General features: G+C 42.1%; 2 protein-coding genes across 2 annotated transcripts in view; both read right to left on the bottom strand.

Annotated features, from left to right (window-relative positions):
- Positions 1–3,826, bottom strand: part of OSBPL5 (oxysterol binding protein like 5) — a 176,134-nt gene extending 172,308 nt beyond the window's left edge. Inside the window, exon 1 of the mRNA XM_088057824.1 lies at positions 3,730–3,826. Coding sequence (XP_087913950.1) covers positions 3,730–3,744 — 15 coding nt within the window. The 5' untranslated portion in view covers positions 3,745–3,826. The remainder of the gene's footprint in view (positions 1–3,729) is intronic.
- Positions 3,827–16,750: 12,924 nt separating this feature from the next.
- Positions 16,751–20,283, bottom strand: part of PTPRJ (protein tyrosine phosphatase receptor type J) — a 73,833-nt gene continuing 70,300 nt past the window's right edge. Inside the window, exon 24 of the mRNA XM_088057810.1 lies at positions 16,751–20,039. Coding sequence (XP_087913936.1) covers positions 19,881–20,039 — 159 coding nt within the window. The 3' untranslated portion in view covers positions 16,751–19,880. The remainder of the gene's footprint in view (positions 20,040–20,283) is intronic.

Here is a 20,283-nt window from a genome sequence, read left to right as displayed (position 1 = left end):
GAGGTGGGTACAGCACGCTCCAAGCCTTCAGACTGGAAAACTCTGAGCTACCTAGGGTACCTTCTCCTAGTAGTGTCCTTTCCCTTACCCAAGACAGTATTTTGCTCAGAAATCCCAGATCAAATATTAGGTTCTGTATTCCCTGAAAATAAATGCCTTACTGTTGCAGAAGCTGCAGAGCATGTGATCGAAGGATGCCATATGGGCCATTTATTAACAATGAAAAATGAATGCACCATTTGTCAGGCTGTAATTGAAACCGAAGAACAATTCCAGTTTTCACTCCCACTGTTGATCTGGCTATCTGTATCAGAGAGCATAAACAGTTTCTTGCCTTATTACTCCTAGCATGAATGCACAGCATGGATTACACATGGATATTGAGAGTAAATATTTCATGTTATGACTCAATAACATGCTGGTATATATGTAAGCATATTGCCTATCATCTTCCTACTTACATACATGTTAATTGGGATTATATTTATATACATATACAGAAATACAAATTCACATCCAAGCTAACCAACAAACCCAACAAAGATAAAAATAAAATCACTGCAGACAGTTTACATGTCATTCTGAATTCCAAGTGTTTTAAAATACTACTGCAATTTGCAAGTCCACATTCTAAATGAACATGCTGTAAGAGCATTGCATAGAAAGTATTTTAAACTGTCGAAATACGAATCAATGTATTTCCACTTCCTTAACTCAGGTCTTAATATAAAAACAAAACATTTCCAGATAAATGCTTTCTTAAGTCAAAGAATCATAGTTTTCTCTTGGTTTCATTTCTACAGAATTGCCAAATATAATCATTAACAAAGATCAAAAGCTTTATATTTTTAGTCACCACCTCTTTCTACTTTTCTCCGTTGTTTCCCCTCAAAGTAAAATGTCTAGAATTGCCCTTTTAGCTACTCCAAAAACACTAAGAAACTTACAACATTTACAAGGCTGAGGGAGGCAAATGGGGTGCAAAGCACCACACCAGACTGGCAGCAGAACAGGAAATCTGAAACAGCAAAACAGAATCTGACATTCTGTTTTGAGGCTGGCTGCAGTCATGGCCTTCCCACTGCTACAAGCTGAGGGCCATACCAGGAAAGGGAAATTCATCCCATGTGATTGATCCTCATCCCCTGCTCTGCCACAGGGCCCTGGACCACCTTTGCTTTCCTGGGACTGCTCACCAACACAGATCAGGGTCAAGGAGCACTCCTTGGGTGTCCATTCTACCAGTGCCCAAAGTGAGGCCACTTCTACCTTTGGCTTGACAGTGACAGAAATCACCAACATTTTGCCTGTTGTGGCATGTAGAGTGATGGCAAAGTCTCAAAAAGAAGTAAGCAGCCTGTATTCAGCTCTTTCATGGTTACTATTTTGCTGGAACACACCAGCAGCACATCAGTAACAGGGTTTCAAAAAGCCCTTTGAAGAATCAAGAGAATAACTCATACCACTCCAAATAAATTGCATCCTATTTAGTGGCAAAGCTTTATTTCTACCATGGCTTACCTTCAATGCATCTCATTTAAATTTAAAACTAGCAAAATTCACATCTTCATGCACAGTTTCCTCCCCTTTTATTTCCCTTTTCAGTATTACAACTGCCACAGATCGCAGTTTCACAGATTCATGTCTGTTAATTAATACAAAAAACTTCTCCAGGAACATGAGCAGGTACTGAGCTGGTATGTTAATACTACATTTTATACTACATTCATTAAACTTAAATCTTAACCTGAAATAAGCTATAATTCAGATTCCACAAGAAAATCCCAGGAAATCACAAACACATCTCTAAAACTAGGTATAAAACAGCCTCGTCTTCCATATCATGACAGAGCCTGTGATTTCTAGAAGGGATATTTGAAATCCAGTGAGTATGAATGTCAGCTTCCCATGGCTCCCTTGGAAGCAAGAACAGGCGTAGGAATGGTGCAGAAAAACAGCAACAAGGTAAAATGTAGTTTAGACTATTTTCAGGGCCAAACAAATGTTTTAGAAGACTCAGAGACAAAGTTTGTCAGTGCTACCTGGCACAATTGCACAAAAGTCATACTAAGCCATATTTGCTGCATCATTTCTCACTAGCACAAGGTCCTACTTCACTCTCACAACCACAGCTGGTAACAGGGCCACGTGACTTCATGGACTGCCATTCCACTTCTCATGGGAGCCAGTTCAACAAGTTATTTCCTTCTGAGCTGAAACAGAGATGGAATTCCACCAAACGAGGCCTCCCCTCTTCCCCACTTGGACATAATGGGGAAACTCCTCCTTACAACTACAGCTGTAAATCAGTGTTCATGTCTCTCCTGCAGCTAAAAACTTGGTCCTCCTGCTCCCTTCCCATCCTCTTCCCAGAGTACTCAAAATGTAACTTCAACACAGCTTGGAAAGACAGCTGTGGTGCAGGTGATTCCAAGAGGCTGTAGACAGCCCCATGCCATCCATTTCTGACTCCCTAAGGAACCCATTGCATCCCAGGCCAGTATGGTACTGCAAAGTTATTCCAGCCAAGTCAAATCATGAAGCTGCTCAGGTTCCTCCTTGGCCCTCAGGAAGAAGAATGAAGAAAAACATCATTGCCATGAACAGCTGTGCTACAGCCCAAGGGAACACAAAGTTCTAGCCTGGGAAATCTTTGGGGACTATGTATAGCTTTACTCAGATTAATTTAATACTTTGTCTTAACTCTGAGGAAGCTATATTGTCCTTGCACTATGTTCAGTAGGGATCTGTTTGAAGAAAAGACTGACACCCCACTTCCTGCACCACCTCTCCTAAAAAAAACCCTATGAAATATTAGAGAGAGATATTTTGAACAGGTACAGTGATAAAATACTGTTTCCCAAAACTGTCAAAAATACACATTTTCAAACTCCACTCAGTATCAGGGGCACTGCAGGTTGTTAGAGTGAATGTTGGTTATTTAGTATCATTTTTGAAGCAGCAGGTACAATGCACTCTCAGGATTAGCTGCATCTTTGTATATTACAGGACTGCTGCAGTCTAAAAAGCTGCATTCCTTCATTCTGTTCCAGTGCTGCTGGTCAACCATCCTTATGGATGACCAACCAGTTCCTTATGTAGGAATATTTTTGGGGGCTCTTCAGAAATATTTATCTGTAGAGCTGTTTGCAATTGATGCAGGTGCAATGCAGTATCCTGCCACTTTGAGCACCACACACTTTGGGGGCTACATTAAAAACATTCCCTTTCTTTGCTCTGCCCTATTTTTGCTCTGTGGCAAAGCACAACTTGCAAAACGATCCATAGCATCAAACTTCACAAAAGTTACCCTTAATAAAGAAAGGGCAAGATTAATCAGCAATTTTTAGAAGACTTGAGCAAATATTAGCGAGCAGCTCTGGTATTTTGAGTTTCCACTAGCAAAATAATAAAACCAAAGAAAACACTTTAATATCAACATCTTGCAGCTGCATTTTGCTCTCTCATGGCTAAAAGCTTAAATCAATGTGTTGCAGCACAGGAAATAACCAGAGTAGGACACGAACGCAGTGTTTTAACTTAGATCATTGCAACAGTTAATCGAGCATTTTGTGACAGCAAGTCATTTAACAAGTACATTTTCACATAATTAAGCAGCAAACAAGACACAGTCCACAGGAGCCGCACATTTAATTGTGTCAGCAATTAGATCACAAAGCACTTTACACATATAGACGTGGCTATACGGACCTGCCCTTCTATACTCACCGTGCAGCAAGGCATGGGTGCTACGTTGGTCTCAAAACAACTGCTTTAGAGCCCCGGGGAGAGCAATCTTCCTCTCACTCTCATCTCGGGCAAGTCAGTGTTTCTGGAAGGTGGCCAGGCAAGATCAGATTCATCAGCCAATAAAATTGTCTAAAGCTGCCGTTCCACAGGAGACCGTTCCTCCGGCTGCAGCCTCAGGAGCAGCCAATAAAGGAGAAAATCAGCATCAGAGTGCAGGCGAGCATTTTGCCCTGTGCCGAGGGTCTGCTCTCCAAAAATCCAGCTTCCCCTGCCTGTGCTGCTGTACACAGTCATCCTGCATGAAAAACAGCTTGCACTTGGCAAAAATAGGTGCACAGCTATTCTGAACACTGACAAGGGTAAAGGAATCAGTCAGGCAGGTGCCTCATGAGCTGGGAAGCAATACAGTGGCATTTGGAGCCATGGATTCATGCTGCTAGAGGGGTACCACACCAGACCTAGCTTTCTGTGGGGCACTGGGAATTACTGCTCACACAACCTAGCTTTACTTGAAGACAGTTCATGGTGGGAAGTGTGGAGACTGTGAAAACCTTATCCCTATTTTATTTTCCAGAGCTGGACCTGCTGCAGTGGCTGCGGGAAGTCATCCTGTTCTCAGCCCCACGTGTTTGTCCTGGACTTCATTGCCATTCAGAGGAGCCCTTGATTTCACCCTGCCAGTCCTACAGCAGCAGCAAAATATCCCAGTGTGCAACAACACTTCACAGAGGAGCTGTCTGACATCCTGGGATCGTTAGGGCTTGCCTTTCCTTGGAAAAACAAAAAAAGCCAGTCAAAAAAAATAATAAAATCAGTCTTACTATGTGTTATCTAACAGTAAATCCTAAAGGTGACAAGGCATTTCTGACAGTTATGCATGAAAGCAAGTCAAGAAAGGCCTTTGGAGGTCTTTACTTGTAAATTAACAGCCTGAATAAGACCAGGCCTATGTGTTACCAGTCTGAGCACACATATTTTGACAGCAGGTGACACATTTTTACCACAAAATCTTGGTAGAGAAAAAGTACAGGTGGTCTCTGCATACTCACTATTTTACTGCTTTGCTGCATTTACCTCCCCAAGACTTTCTGAGGTTGAAATTATTTGGATTTGTTTCCACAGAAATTTTGTACCAAGGTGCTTTATCTGCAAAGCTGAGTTGCCACCCAATCTGAGGGCAGCCCTGGAGAAATCCCATGTTCTCAGCAACATTTCTTTCAGTCTCCTGACACGAAAGAAAAGTAAATACCATCCAGTCTTCACCACTAATGTTACATACCCTCACCTACATGTATTGGAGGACAAAATTGTCTGTAATGCAGACAGCCCTTTAGAAGGTTAAGTCTTTGCAAAAAGCTACACTGCACCTTGAATTGGGGAGGGGGTCTTAATGAAAAAGCAAACAATAAAGAAAAAAGAGATTAGAATATGAAGATTGGAAATTAGAATAGATATTAGAATAGGGTCAGCACTACTCTCATTAACAATAACTGTTTTTCCTTTTTATATGCTATTGCCTTTAATCTCCTGGTTTATATGGATATATTTTTACATATTTATATGAGACCTCTTCTCTCTACATATTTATGTGAAGCCTCTCCTTTCATGCTGGTACTAGAGCTACTTGGAGGACAACAAGCCAAAGAGGTTTCCCCCAGAGCTCTGAAGGCTGTGTTACACTGGAGGAGCTGGAAAAGAGGCCAAAAAAGCCACGCTATGCTAAAATCAGGCAGGACAGAGGCACAGCCTAACCAAATTCAGCAGCATCAACTTTGTACTCTGATCTTGAAAAGCTGCATGTGCAAGCATTTGTGATCTGTATTTTCCTTTGATGCAAATTGGCATAGACCCATGTCAATTTACACAGGATTTTCTTCCAGCTGGGGATCTTCTGCTATCTCTGGAAAACACAGGGTTCCATTTGGAGCCTGGTATGCTGCCGTATTGTCCATTGAAGGGCAGCGCTGGGCAGGGAACACACACCAACCTGAAGGTGAGTACATGCTGAGGGCTCCCTCAAGTAGGGCCTTCGGTCTTGGAAACAGGCAAGTAACTTCAGAAAACAGTGTCTTGGCTGCAGAGAGGCAGCCAAGCTGGAAATACACATCCTCGGAGCACCTGGCTTAAGGAAACTAAGGGACTCTTGACAGCAGGTGAGGAGCCCCCTTCCCTCCAGGAGCTGGAGAGCAGAAAGCCAGCAGCAGGCCAGGACTCACACCAGTGGCATAAAAAAGAGGGGCATGGCAAACAGGTTTCAAGAGCATCCTGCCTCCAGGAACTTCTTCATTTTCACACAGTTGAAAAGACAAAAATCAGCCAGGCAGTTGTGCTTGGTGTCCCATCCCAGTGGCAGGCATTGGGTTGATTTAGGCTGGGAGCTGTGCACATTGTGCTAAAATCCTGGTGAGCACATACATTTTCTTCTCCTGTGTATTTGGAGTGAGGTCAAACTGCACAGAAAGGCACTGGCGCAGGGTTTAATTTATCACTCATCATAAACTTCAGTTCCAGGATTTAAATGCAGTAATGGAGAACATTTTCTAAGCTGCTTTCTACACATATTTGAGGTGGTTTGGGCTCTAATTAATTTGGAACAGGGCAGGGAGTTCTGAAATTTTCCTTCTCTCTCTCTCACATCCCTGTGTCCCACTTTAGTTTTAAAGTGGTAAGGCCCATCTAGATTGAGGCACTAGGAGGGAGAAGGAAGAAAAAGAAAAAGAAATCTAGCTGAATTAGAGATGGCTGACAGGGAATTTTATCAACCCAGTTGTATACTCAAAGCTTTTCAGAATCCATAGCAAGAGTGGCCATGCAAATCAGTGAGTCATTGCAACAGAACTCTGCTCAGAGAGGAGTTTCCATAGCGTGCTTATGCTTTGCCTAGCCATAGCTCATTTTTATTCTCTTTAGCACTCTTTATCCTTTGTGAACTTTGTGAATTAGGGTGTTTTTTTTCTGGGAAAGCTACATCACTTTCTTTCACTAGGATAGCCCAGCAGCATGCAGGAAGCCTATGACACTTCAAGGAACTGAAGCATGTCTTTGTAGTTAGAGCTAAGGCTGTTAAATCTGCTTTGGGCTTCTGTAACACAAGATCAAAAGCTACTTCCCTCTTCCCCATCTTTTCCAGCACCTGGACATACAGCTGGCATCCATGTGTCCTCAGTGAGGGGGTTGGCAGACTTAACTATTTAACGGCAGTATTTTGCTTTTGTATGTTTTATAGGCTCAGTATTTGCACAGTTCTTTAATACTTTTTTTTTTTTTTTAACATATATAGATGACCTCAGTGTTAAAAGAGAATGTATTGAATTTTGGGAGAAAACTGGTTTACACTCAACCCTTCACACCTACTTTGATCACAAGGGACAGCAGGATGCTGTGACTTTCTTTAGTGTCATGTTTTCTAGCAAGAGTGATGAAAGACCATATTTATGAAAAAACAGTAAAACAATCAGAAGAACTCAGACTATTTTTTAACACACCTCAAGTCTAAGCAGTCCCTACTTATTGGGACTCCAGAAACATGGAAAAATCAAAGTGCAGTATGCACCAGAAAACAGGCATTGGTTCTAGAGTACAAGACTCTAGAAAAAAAACAGACTGCAAGAGAGCAACAGAAAATTATTTCCCTGTAAATTGTCTGCCCCTGTGAGAAGTGAGATGCCCTCTCTTGGAGCAGACAGGTCAGCAGGCACGGCACCCAGTGGCCCTTGCTTTGAGAGAGAAGGCTACTTTGGAGTGAGCAGAATGTGGAAGGAGAGAATTGGTGTTGCAGTGCTTGGCTCCAGGTTGCTGCACTACTCCATGAGCAGCCTGTCATGAGCAAAAGGGATGAAACCAGCTCTGTCAAAGCTGGGGGTTTTGTGTGGCAGGTACGTGTAATAAACACCTTCTGTGTATGGTGTCCTGTGATCTATCATGACAGATACCTAACTTATTCATTAACATAGGAAAGGAGACCTTAAGTGATTCACAGCTGGAGAAAGAAAGAAACCAATGCTGCTCAGAGCTCTGATTCAGATGAAGCAACTCTGCAAGTCTAATAATGCAGCTTTTGGCCTTCAGTGTTATTTATGGGAAAAGTGAATTTGAACAGATCTGCTGGGTTTGTTCAATAAAAGGAAGGGACTGGGTTTTTATTTACACACACACCCCTCCTTAAATCACTTTGACACTGCAGTTTAGAGTCAATGCCCTCTGCTTGGCAGCCTCATTACCATCTGTAACAAGTGTAACATCTTATAAATAATTTATGTTGTAACAGCAAATACAGTTTAGAAGAAAGAAAACATTTAGGAAATCTGGGATCAGAAAAGGCTGAAGTGAGTCAACATGGGCCTCTCTGTTTCCATGGAATTAAGAGCATTACCCTACCCACCTTAGCTGCAGTCAGACAACAGCCCAAGTGACCGGGCAGGAAAGATTGCATCAGATTACCAGAAAGGGAAGAAGAGCACTAAGCAGGGAGGAAGATCTCCCAGGCAGGGAGAGTGCTGGACTGGGACCCAGCAGGAGCCAAACTCGTTTTTCATCTCAGCTGCTGATTTCTGTCCCACTCTAGGTTGGCCCCTAACTGTGAGGGGGAGGAAATCTATATAAATAAATGAAAAATTTTAGCAAACAGCTGTTATGGCATCAATACCTTGTCACATCCCATTTTCTGCTTGTTGAAACAAACTTTACCCATGCTTCCTCCGCTGCACTTGGACTAATTTATCATGCATTATGTATGTTCTTCTGTCTCAGAGTTTAATTATTCATGAATCTCTCCACCCTCACCTTCTTCCCCCTTCCACATGTGCAAGGACTAATGGGTGAAATTCATCAACTCAAGCCTTCCATCACCACCAGCTCTCCAAGGTGTGAGCCTGCAGCCTGGCCCAGCTCTGGACATTGCTGGCTCCTGCCAGAGATCCCCAAATCCATGTATTTACTGACCGGTTTGCCTCAGACCTCGGGAAAGCGTAGTAGCACTGCATTAGACCTGTCTATTGGTGCACAGAAATGTCATTGCCCCTGGTGCTTCTTAACAACCCTCCTGCCCCTCAGACAGATGCTGTAGGCTGGAGGCAGCCCAGCGTAACCCTTAAATACGTGGGGTGGCCAACAAGGTGTTTACTAAAAACCCCAAAGTGAGGTTGGAAACAAATTCTCCTCATTCCCCACAGTGGCGGGAACCCTGAGGAGCCGCCTCAGGACCCTCAGCGCCCTGCCACCTGGGACAGGCCTCACTGTTTCTCCCAGCACCATTTTTACTCCATTTCTGTCTGGAGAGAAATGTCTGAAGAAGGCAAACCTACCTGCTGGGTGCCAGCTTACACAGGGGCTGTGCCAGTCTTGTCCCCAGCAATGGCAGGAGTAGGGGAGAGTGGACGTGGCCAGCTCAGACGAGGAGGCCGGGCCTGATGGCGGTGGGGTGGCCAGGAGAAGATCCATGCCCACTGTGGTGCTCAGGAGCTGGCAGCAGAGGAGCAGCCCCTGTGAGGAGAAGGGCCAGGGGCTGCCCCAGCTGGCTCCAGCCTCCCCAGCCACACCACTGTGCACTGAAACTGGGAAAAGGCTCCCCAGTGAGAGCACACCTCTCACCAGCGGTGAGGGACACTGAGGAACAGCCCTGACAGCAGCCTGGGTGGACCAGAGAGGAGGAACATTTATAAACCCATGGAACAAGGAATTACATACAGCACAGAGAGCCAGGATCTAAAAGCTGTTCTCAACAGCCAGCACCATGTGAACCTTGATTTGACTCAGGTGTGTTCTCAACAGGATCACGCATGGGAGCCATGAAGCACAAGAAAACACTTGATGCCAGCCCAGTCCTTCCAAGTCAGCTCCCAGCATGCAAGTCCAGCCAAGCTGAGAAAAAGTACAAAACTATTACTTGCTTCAGTAACTTTAGTGCCAAATACCAGTGCTTGCATTTTATTCCAGCTGCCATTTCAAAACAGATGCAAATACTTCTTTTAAAAAACTGAGGATTTTTCTCCTCTTTTTAGTGGCAGTGGTATCCCACAGTGTAGAAGAGGTATAATCTGCTGTCCTGAGCCAGTGCTCTCACCTGAGCTGTATTACTATTTCATTTAGCACAGAATGCCTCACCACCACTGCCGAATGTATCAAGTATAATGTGCTGTTTTTAACTTTTAAGGCTTCCCTTCTGGCTTGTATAACATTGCTCAGCTGATCTCTTGATTTCCTACATGCAAAAATGGAGCTCTTTGTTCTGAAACCACAGAGCTTTCATCTGCTGCCAAAGGGGAATCCATCTGGGTGCTGTAACTTCCACCCTTTGAAATGAGTCCTCCCCACACCCATTAGCAGACAGGAGGCCTGTGGCCACAACTCAGGATACCTGCCTGATTTTGGTTTACCAGGGAAGCAGGGAGGATTGGAGAGAGCAGGCATTCTCATCCTAGTCACAAATCCTTCCTCGCAGCTAAACCTCACAGGATGGGGGGATTTCCACAGGAGTAGCAAGACCCTATCTACCACTGTCCTTGCCATTTTCTTCCCACATTTGCTGTGAATTTAGTTAGGCAAAAAATGGCATTTCACTTAACTGTAGAAGTTATTTTGGGTTTTTCCTTCCCTTAGAGCACTATGGAATTGGTTTTATGTGCTGTGGCTCTGCTTGGTGCAGAGAGCCTGGGACTGCTGCTGGGCCTGGCCCACGATGGATTCAAAGACTTCTCAAGGCATGACTGTGAAACATCGCTTTTGTCCACTGCAACTTCTTGGGCTGGCCCCTCTGCTGCTTTTGCATAGCAAGAACCAGATCATAAAGCCAGACACATGCTATGGCTACTGATCTACCCCAAATGTCTCATCCCCCACCCACAGTCCTTAGCCCCAGCAGGTCTCACTTGCCTGGCCACCCTCACTCCTGCTGCCTGTGACTCAGTACAGCTCAGACCTCCACCTTCTCTCTCACTTTCATTGTTGAGGCTATTTCTTGCTGTAATTAGTCAATTGATTCCCCCATATGTGAACACTGAGGCATCCTGAGACTGTCACTTCAAAGAGCTTTTGTCAGATTCATCACCAATAATTAAAGTGTCTCCACCCAAGCAGACTGTGCTTTTGATCAAGGATAAGCAGTTTGCTCCTGACTGTGGGCCAAGGAAAGCCATAATTTGATCACAGTGCTGGCAGATGTCCTAGTGAGCAGGGAAAACTCATTTTGTTATGCTTAGTAGCTCCTGCCTTTCAATCATGGGAAATCATAATTTGACTATTAGCATGGAAGAATTTTCCTTACACACCAGCAAAGTTAAAAGGCCACTATTAGCTTGGAACATGATGCCTTTCCTATGGAGGCTGATGAGAGGCTTCACACTATCTATCCCTGCTGTTTGCCTAGCGGTTTCTGGGATTTGAGGTTATTGAGATGTTAGAATTTTTGCAATGGATGTTTTTAACTCTGCAGAAATTACTTACTTTTTCCTCTTCTGTTGTGTGAAACAAGAAGCAGTACCACAGCTTCACTTTTACAAATATTTGCACTACACACCTGCAATGGAACACACAGGTTTTCCCCACCACATCTCCCTCAGCACAGCAAGAGTGCTTTCTGCTTCCCCCAGCCTTGGGAAAGCAATTCATCCTCACAATGCAGCTGCTAAAAAATGTATCAGTTCATTTTGCAAATTCTTTTTGGGGTATTTCAAAGATGATTGTCTTTGTTAATGGTACCAACATTGAATCGCCTACATTGAAAGCCCTCTGATTTTATTCCTACTCCACCCATTTTGCTGAAAAGAACTACTTCTGAACCATTTGCAAAACAGCCTTCAAATGTTTCCTAAAAATTTTATATCTAAGAAGTCTGAAAAATGGGAGACAATTGCAAATGCTGCTTATTAAAGCGACCATGGTCACCACACCCTGCTGCCTTGTGCCTCAGCTGCTGGTTGTGTTTATCTCCTTTCTCTGGCCATATCATTGATTGCAAACTCTAATCAGGAAATGGTCCTTCCCTCCTTGGCAGCTGTGTCCTCAAGCCCAGAGGAAGCAGCCACTTGAGTCCTCCAGAGCCATCCTGCCTTTTCCAGAGTAAACTAAACAGCAAAATCATTGTAAACTGTAATGTCCACTGAGTGAAAGCTCAATCCCAAGAAAATCTGCAGGGTTGTGTTTGTCTGGGAGCAGAGAGCAGTCTCTGCAGACTGTGATGCTGCTGGTTGTGTTTCCACAGAGATTCTGGCTCTACCCTGTAAAAGCATTTACAACATATTGATCACTTCATGTAATAAATTGCAACTACAACAATGTTTCATCTGGAACCAATTGACTGTAGTACATAGAATAATACTTCCATGTACTTCTAATATCATTTAAAGCCAATGACTTTGAAAGAGCTGTAAGGCTCTGGTTTGGTAATAACATTGTGACTTCCTCAGGCTGACTTATAAAATTTCATTGCAATAGAATAATGTAACCAGAGGGAAAAACAATTTAAAAATAAAAAGTAAAAATATATCTAATTTCTGTCTGTGAAATGGAAAGTGGATAACCTAAATATATGTGATGGATGGCTCAGTGCCATGCTCCTCAGGAAAGAGCATATATTTTCTACAGCTCTTTAGAATAAGGTCCTAACTCAAATATATAAATCTGATTAAGAGAATACTGTGTAAAAAATATGTCTTGAAATAGGTCAACAAATAGAATGCTAAAATCTACATATAGGAGAGCTGTTTGAGTTAGGGGAACTTGCCTTCAGTTCTATGTGGCTCAGAATGCCATCTGCAGGAAGTTTAAAAAAATGTTACTGATTGACATCCATACACATTCAGATTCCCTATTCTTTGTCCCATCCTTTTCTAACTGTGTGCTTAATATTGCTCAAAAAAAAAAAAATAAGTTTGGTCCTATGCAAGCTGCCTGCTCTGTGTATGCCTACATCCCCTCTCTTGTCTGACTTGCAAGAATAGGGGAGGAGAGATAAAGTCATGTTCCACATGTGACAGGAGCTAGAGCTTTCTTTGGATTTCTCAGTATTTCAGTCCCTTTCTCTGAAAAACACATTTTAGGAAAAAAACATGAAATATTTTCCTAAATCCTGATTGAAACAGTCATGTTCATCTTTACCTTCAATTGCTTTAAAAGTATGCCCAAATGGTACAAATAAATAAATGGTAAAAATAAATAAATAAAATACTATCATAAATAAATATATTTTTTTATTTATTAAATGAATACATAAACCAGAAAGAAATTGCCAAACATTTTTATTTCAGGTGGAACTGTTCAAATCTTTTTTTAGTGGCATTTTTTAAAGGCAGCATTTTCTAAAATGAGAAAAAAACCTAAATTTCAAAATAACAAATGGCAACATCAAGTGTCTTAACAGAAATAACATGACTGGTACTAATGTGATGCCAGTGAGCTTGACACAAGAAAATATTGATTGCAGCAAACACTATGAAATGTAATTTCTGGTATCTCAGTCGTATTTTAGGAGATCTTCATGCAGAGAAAAACCAATTCAGTAGCTTTAGACCTGGTCTATAATTAAATTACAATGTTAGTTTAAAGGTCTGACTGATCCACATTGGTCACAAATTTTTCTCTCTATTTTAGTAAGTTAAGGCCTCTAGAGCTCAGCTTTTTCCAGGATGCGACAACCTGGCCTGTCACCATCAGCACTAGGAGCATCACTCAGGCCAGGAGGCAGCATCTGAGAGCCCTTCAGCTCAGCCAAATTCTGCTCAGAGCAAATCTTCCACAACACTGGTGCTGATACAAGAGCATGGGATGTTCTGAAGTGAAATGTTAATTCCGGGTTTGATTTATTCCTTGCTCAAAGGCTGAAGGATTTGTAAACAGCTGGGCAGTTGCAGGTAGGTCTTCCAGAAGATTTAGACCTCTCTCACACACTCATCTCCATTATTGCCTTGTCTGTAAAATAATGTATCTATCACTAGAACTTTGTATTGAAATCTCACCATATTTCAAATGGGAGACAGAGGAAGCCAAAGTAACTCAGCAGATGTTGCTAGATGCTTTAAAATCTACATTTAAGATCTCCCCAAGGACCTGTTAAATTGAACAACCTTTTAACTGTTACTCATATTGAGTAGTACGAGCAAGCACATCATTGTTCGGTGTCTTTATTGATGTACCTGCACTATGTTCAGCAATCCCATAAATCTGTTATTGCTGGGAACAGCTGTGGAGCAGACTGATAGGCTGGGAAACGAGCACACAGATGGTAATGCTGAATAACCAGCTGCAGGCTGGTCCCAGCCAGAGCTCTTACACCTTGGAATACACACACCATCAGAACACTTAGGGATCAGCAACAGTGGAGAGTGAGAGCACTTCTTGAGGTAGCAAAGGATTATTTGGTATTATCAGGCTATTGCTGAGCTTAGGAGTTTCTGAAAAAAAGTCACAATCAGGTGTGCAACACTCTACATATCCCTGTGGAGAAGGCAGATGGCCATACACAGGCCTGGGCTTAATGAGTGACATGGGCCAGGGCAAGGTAGGGTAAACAGCACAAAGAGTGGAAGGAGGTTATCAGAATCTGGGAAGGAAGTGAAAAAGGAGCAGCCTGGCAGGGAAAGCTTTCCATGGAAAGACCAACGATATCATGTGCCATCTGGAGGCTTAAACCAGAAATGAACAGGATACTTCCCTTCTGGAGTGACAACAATCACCTTTTAGGTAAATACATACCTTAATCAGAGCTGATGTTAGACCATTATCAAAAAGCCCATTTTCCTGCTGATAGCATATTCCTGACTCTGGAAGCACCACATCAAAAATCTGCCAGACAAAAAAATAAAACAAGCCTAGTCTCCCTAGGCTAGAGAGATCCTAGAGAGGATCCATGATTTCCTGACAATCCTGCCCTGTAGTGAAACAAGGGCAAGAGTGTGTGAAGAGCGCTCTATCCCTCACACACTGAGCACACCGCTCTTGTGCATCCCTAGAAATCTTGTCAGCATTATTAATATACCAGGAATGTCCATGAGACACCAGCCCTACACTTAGAACATTGCTCCAAACAATCTGGCTTTTCTCTGATTACTTGGAAAGCTGGAGATAAAATGTGAATTCAAGTAACTTGGGATCAAACTGGACTCTTAGTGAAAGGGGAGTTTTTTGCTAGTTTTGCTTCTGGCTGTCAGGAAATTATGTATATTAATTTAAAATGAAATAAACCCAGGGAAAGCAACTTGAATGAATAAAGGAGGTTCTGCTGAGTAACAGGGACCAAGAAGAACAGGCTTGGAATCATAATCTTTTTCTTCAGATCTTAGAAATAGCTTGAGAAGGGCTCCCAGCTTCTCCCCAACATGAGATGTACTAACAGCTCCTTCCCTTCAGCCAACAATACCAGCAGGATGCAGCTCCTCCTGCTGCTTCCAGCTCAGGTTTTCTGCTTCATTTCTGCTGCTTCTCCCTCACACGCAGAAGGCTGGAACAGGCAAGGGGTTTGCTGAGTCCAAGGGTAATGAACATGGAATGAAACATAAGCCTGGAGAGAGGCACTGTTTGGTACCAAAATCAAAAACACTTCTGCAAAGTGCTGAAAATGGAAGTTTGCAGGCAGAGGTTTTTCAACACCACAAGCTCTTACGTGAAGAGCTGGAAGGGACTCCCTGAAGCAGTGCCACAGTAAAAGAAGAAAGGAAGTACAGTAACTTCTCTGGTGAGTACAGGAAGTGGAGAACACTGTACCTGCCCACCTCAGAAGCAAGTAAACTGCTGATCTTCACTTGCCCCTCATTCCAGCCCTTGACCATAGTGATTGCATCTGCATTTTTTAATTAGTTTTTACCAGAACACCCAGGAGCTGTTAAGAAGACCTCAGCTTTTGCTTTTTGCTTCAGAATAACACACTGTGCGAAGTTTTCAGGTGTTTTTCCCTCCCAAGCCACCATTTCTGACCCTCATCCACAAATACACCCACATGTTCATCTCCAAACTCTTATCTGCTCCCTGATAACACCCAGCCAGGAAGGGCATGCAAGGGCAGCATCAATGCATCCCATTTATGAAGCCAAAAACAGGACAGAAACATTACATCCTCTCCTCTCTGACCTTCGTCTCTAATCTCCAAGGCAGTAAAACTAACATATGACAAGACCAGGTACAGAATGTGATTTCCAGATATTCAGGTTCAGCTCCAACTACACAAACAGGCTAAGGCTCCAAATGACAGCCCCGAACATGGCTTTCCTGAAGTTCTAATATCACAAGGATAAGACCACCATCATGTGGCTGGCACATGATCCCACTGAACAATGACAAACCAATCACACTTGGCTCTTTCCATCTCACCGTGCAGTCGTTCCAGAAGACACAGCAGTTGCCACAGAGAATCACAAGACTTTAGTTTAGTGCAAGCACCTTGTGATGAACTGGAGAGCTGCTGAGCACCAGTATCACCCTCCAGGCATGTGATCCTCCTTGGGAGTGATTCAGATGGCAGCCAGGAATGGCAACTAAGAATTTTAGGAGAAAGGCACTTAACTGAGATAATTTTCTATGCCATCTACAGGCAGGTAGGTAATTCAGCAGCCAGCTGTAACATTACAAAGATATTTCTGTATCCCCTTCTATGACCACCTCCAGACAATGCAATGTCTTCAAAAGATGAGAAAGTGGTCACTTGTTTCTCTGGAAGCAAGTAAGTCTTAGAAACACTGGTCCTCCCCCTCAAGGCTTTTTCAGCAAATGGAAATCTTTGATGGACCTTGGATGATGGTCCCATTTCATTACCTGATATCAAGCTCTTCATTTAGAGAAGCTACCAACTGCCAGGACACTTTAACATCATAGCCAGGGTCTGCAAGGGAAGTTTGAATGACAGATGAACAACATGCCAGGGAGCTCAGTTACTGCAGTACACAACTGACTCAAGTGCCACCCCAGAGGATGGGAACCCACTTTCCATTTTTAAAGCCCTTCTAAATGAAATGGGTATTTTACCAATTAATTTTATTCAAAACAAAATCCCAACAAAGAAAAATAAGACCAGAAGTGCTCTAGGATGATGCTTTTTAATTGTTATTTTTATATTTTTAAGAACAAATCAAACCATTAAAAATATTACAGACATGTACTGAAATTTCCTGTACAACAAATATGAAAACAATAAAATTTGTACATCATTTCAAGATATTCAACAGTCACTTATTTGAAAGACTTTTCCCTTCTTAAGCAGGTCCCAAATGGGAAGAAAGGGTAAAACAGAAATGCAAGAGATGCAGTTGTCACACAGTGGAGCTTTCAGTGGACAGCTTTAAATAAGCAACAGTGAGAGAAAACACTGACCAAAGAGAAAGATCTCAGCAATTATAACACAGAGAACATCAGAGGGCAGGGAGAAAACATTTGCAGGATTTCGAGTCATCTTTATCAAGATATATCCACAAGGTAGTGGAGCATTACCAGTAGTCCTTTTCCTGCAGAGACATCCTATAAGGAATGTCCTACTTATTCACACTGACACTATGCCCAATTTTATGTTTACAACAGTTTAAACCTTACTAACCTTTTCCACCCATGCACAGAATCAAGAGATCATTTATTTCAGCCTTGAGTCTCTTCTCACAATGCATCAGCTTTGGAAAAACACCTGCTTACAGTTCTTAAAAAATGGATACTCCTTAGATGATGGCACACGAGAGAATTTGATGTCTGCTTCCAACACCAAAATAATGGGACAGATCCATTTGTTTTCTGTAAGAGGGTCTGGGCAGTGGTTAGGCAGAAACACATACTGTCCTAGCTCATTTTCTGATGTTCTGCTGCAACAGAATAGAAACAACATCATCTAGCATGGAAGACTCATCTCCCTCTCCTCTATGCTATATAAAACAAGGGCCTTCTGAAGCAAAAGAGCACTTGCCTCCCTAAGGCAGCAAGTTCTTGGGAGACCTGGAATAAAGAATACTGGCTCTGTGCTCTGCACAGATGTGCAGTAATTAAGAGAGTTAAAGAAAATAACATGACTGTAAAGGGCAGACTTTCCTCCCTCCCAGTTCTTTTGGAATGGTTCTGTTTGGTGCAAGTGGTTTATCTTTGTCATCTGACAGCAGCTTAGGAAGAATGCAAATGAGAGATCCACTTTGTGGGCTGCTAGTTTGGATGGAGCTGGGCAGGATCATGAACCTCATTATGAGGGTTTTTTAAAGTATTTCCAGAGAAAGAGAAACAAAATTATATTCAAGAACCCACAAGTGGCTGCTACAAAAAAAAAATCAAAAACAAACAACAGCAAACCAAAAACTCAAAAAATAAACAACAAAACCAAACCCCAAAACCTAACAACCAAAAGTGCACTGTGCTTTGTCCTCCAGTTTTGCTCGCACAGCACACCAAAGTTTCACACCAGGTTGTAAAAAAATTCCTCAGGATATTTGTAAAGTTACAGTTGTTACAGTAAAGTTACAGGAATTCCTATGTTCTCCTTTAGCTGACATTGGATCCTGTGAGGTTGCCAGGTTCCACTGTAAAGCCACATATACTCCTAGCATCTTCAGCTTTTTCTGACAACTCTACTAAAACAAAGAAAAACCCCCAAAACAACAACAACAAAAAAGCAGCAGAATTCCAGGGACTCTGGTTATTAAACCTTCATAAGATTTTTTTCCCTGCTTTATAGCTATTCTATAGCATTATTCATAAACTTCATATTCAACTGCAATGCAACCAGTGCAATGATCCAAAGACCAAAATAAGACACCCTCCCCTCACCCCAATCTACCTAAGTCCTTCATTGGTAATGCCTTCCTAAGTCTAACAGTTATGTACCAGCAAAATAAATCCAGTCTGATCCTTGACTTGTGAAATCAGCCAACGGGGGATTTCTGCTTGTTCCTTCAGTTTCTAAAAGGACCAGTCAAAACAAAAGCAGCAGTATATTGCAAATAATTACAAAACAATTACACTGGATAAGTGAGATGCAGGCAGGTATGATGTGTCTCAGTTTTGAATGGCTAAAACAACCAAGAAATTTGTCCTTACAGCAGAAATTTTGTGCAATGTCTTTTGGTAGAAACAGTAAAGCCAGCTGATCCGTTTGGGAGTGCTCGAACACTTGGAACCTTAGTTTCAGCATTTTCACAGATTTATATATTTGAGAAAAAACAACAACAATGATAAAAAGACACCAACCTGAGAAAAACTCTATTAGAGTGAGAATTATTCAGTAAATCATATATTGCACCTTTAAATAAATCATTATAAATTGTATAAAAACAGGAATATCAGCCAGGAACAGGGAGGAGCTATTCTGTCCTTCATCCACACCCCCACACACACATTCACAGATTCATTTGCTCTCTTTTTAACTACAGTTAAAGCTCGGAGTGACAGACCACACTCCTCTTCCTCTGGCAGAGGCACCGAAACATTAAGGCAGGGGATATTTGTGGTGAAATGCAAAAACAAAGCTCACCTCCAAATTTCTGGAGAGTCCTGCCAACAGTGCAACTACAGTTAAGTTTGACATAAGCCTTATTCAAAAAATCTGTGTTCTCATTAAGAGTTTCAGTACAAAAATAAAATCTCTGCTGTTTTTTTTTTTCTAGAGTAGCAACTAGAAAAGGCACAATTTCCAAGTATAAATGTCCATTTGAAGGAGCCATTTGTACTCCTTTTTTAAATAAAAAGGAAGACAGAAAAAAAATATATCACAGAGGCACATATCTATTAACTAAGTAACCAGATACAGTAGATAAAATATCTTCCTGAAACTTATAATTAAATATATCAAAACAGCCCACCAGCCTGGTGTCTGTAAATTAAATCATATAAAATTGCAATAAAAAGCTTGTGTTATTATTTTAATATTTAAATCCTAGTTCACTGTTCATACTGCAAATGCTATTTCACCTATCAGTACTGTTAAATTCCCAAGGAAAAAAAAAGATTCCTCTGTTAACTTAAAGTTTCACTTGGGTTCTGTTGTTTGGGTTTTGTTTAACATCAGTCTGCAACTCCTGCCAGCATTGTGTTTCTCCTCCTGTAGATCACACCTCTGAATGCAGACAGAACTGGAGGAGCCAGACATGAGACACTGCGCACAATCCCAGAAAACACGAGTTGGACACCTTCCTTTGCTGAGGGCAGGTAACACCTCCTGGAGGCACTGGGTTCCTTCTGGACTATGCGTGGTAGCCATTGGCCTTCCCAAAGGCTGGCCCAGGTGTGAAGTTTTCATAGATTGCCATTGCTGTCACATTCTGGTAGATAAGGTCAGTTTTCCTCTCTCTCTGGGATTTAATGATATCCATGACACACTGGTTTAGGAAGACGTACTGGTCCTGATGAGAGAAAGAGAGAAGGAAATACATTTCTGAAAAATACCTGATTTTGGAAGTAAGTCTGCTTCTGAATATAGGTTTGGGTATTTCACTACCACAGTGCTTGTTTTAGAACTTATATGTACAGTTTATAGAAAACAGAGCTGCAAAGATCATGATCTGATCAACACCCCCAATAAAAAAAACAGTATCAAGTCTTGCTGTCTAGAACTAGAATCAGTCATGCCTAATGCTATCCTAAAAG

This window comes from Pseudopodoces humilis, chromosome 7 (assembly GCF_049639895.1).
Source record: "Pseudopodoces humilis isolate 2021_Gansu_Grassland_sample_001 chromosome 7, ASM4963989v1, whole genome shotgun sequence".
NCBI classification, from domain to species: Eukaryota; Metazoa; Chordata; class Aves; order Passeriformes; family Paridae; genus Pseudopodoces; species Pseudopodoces humilis.
This window is presented reverse-complemented; position numbering and strand designations above follow the sequence as displayed.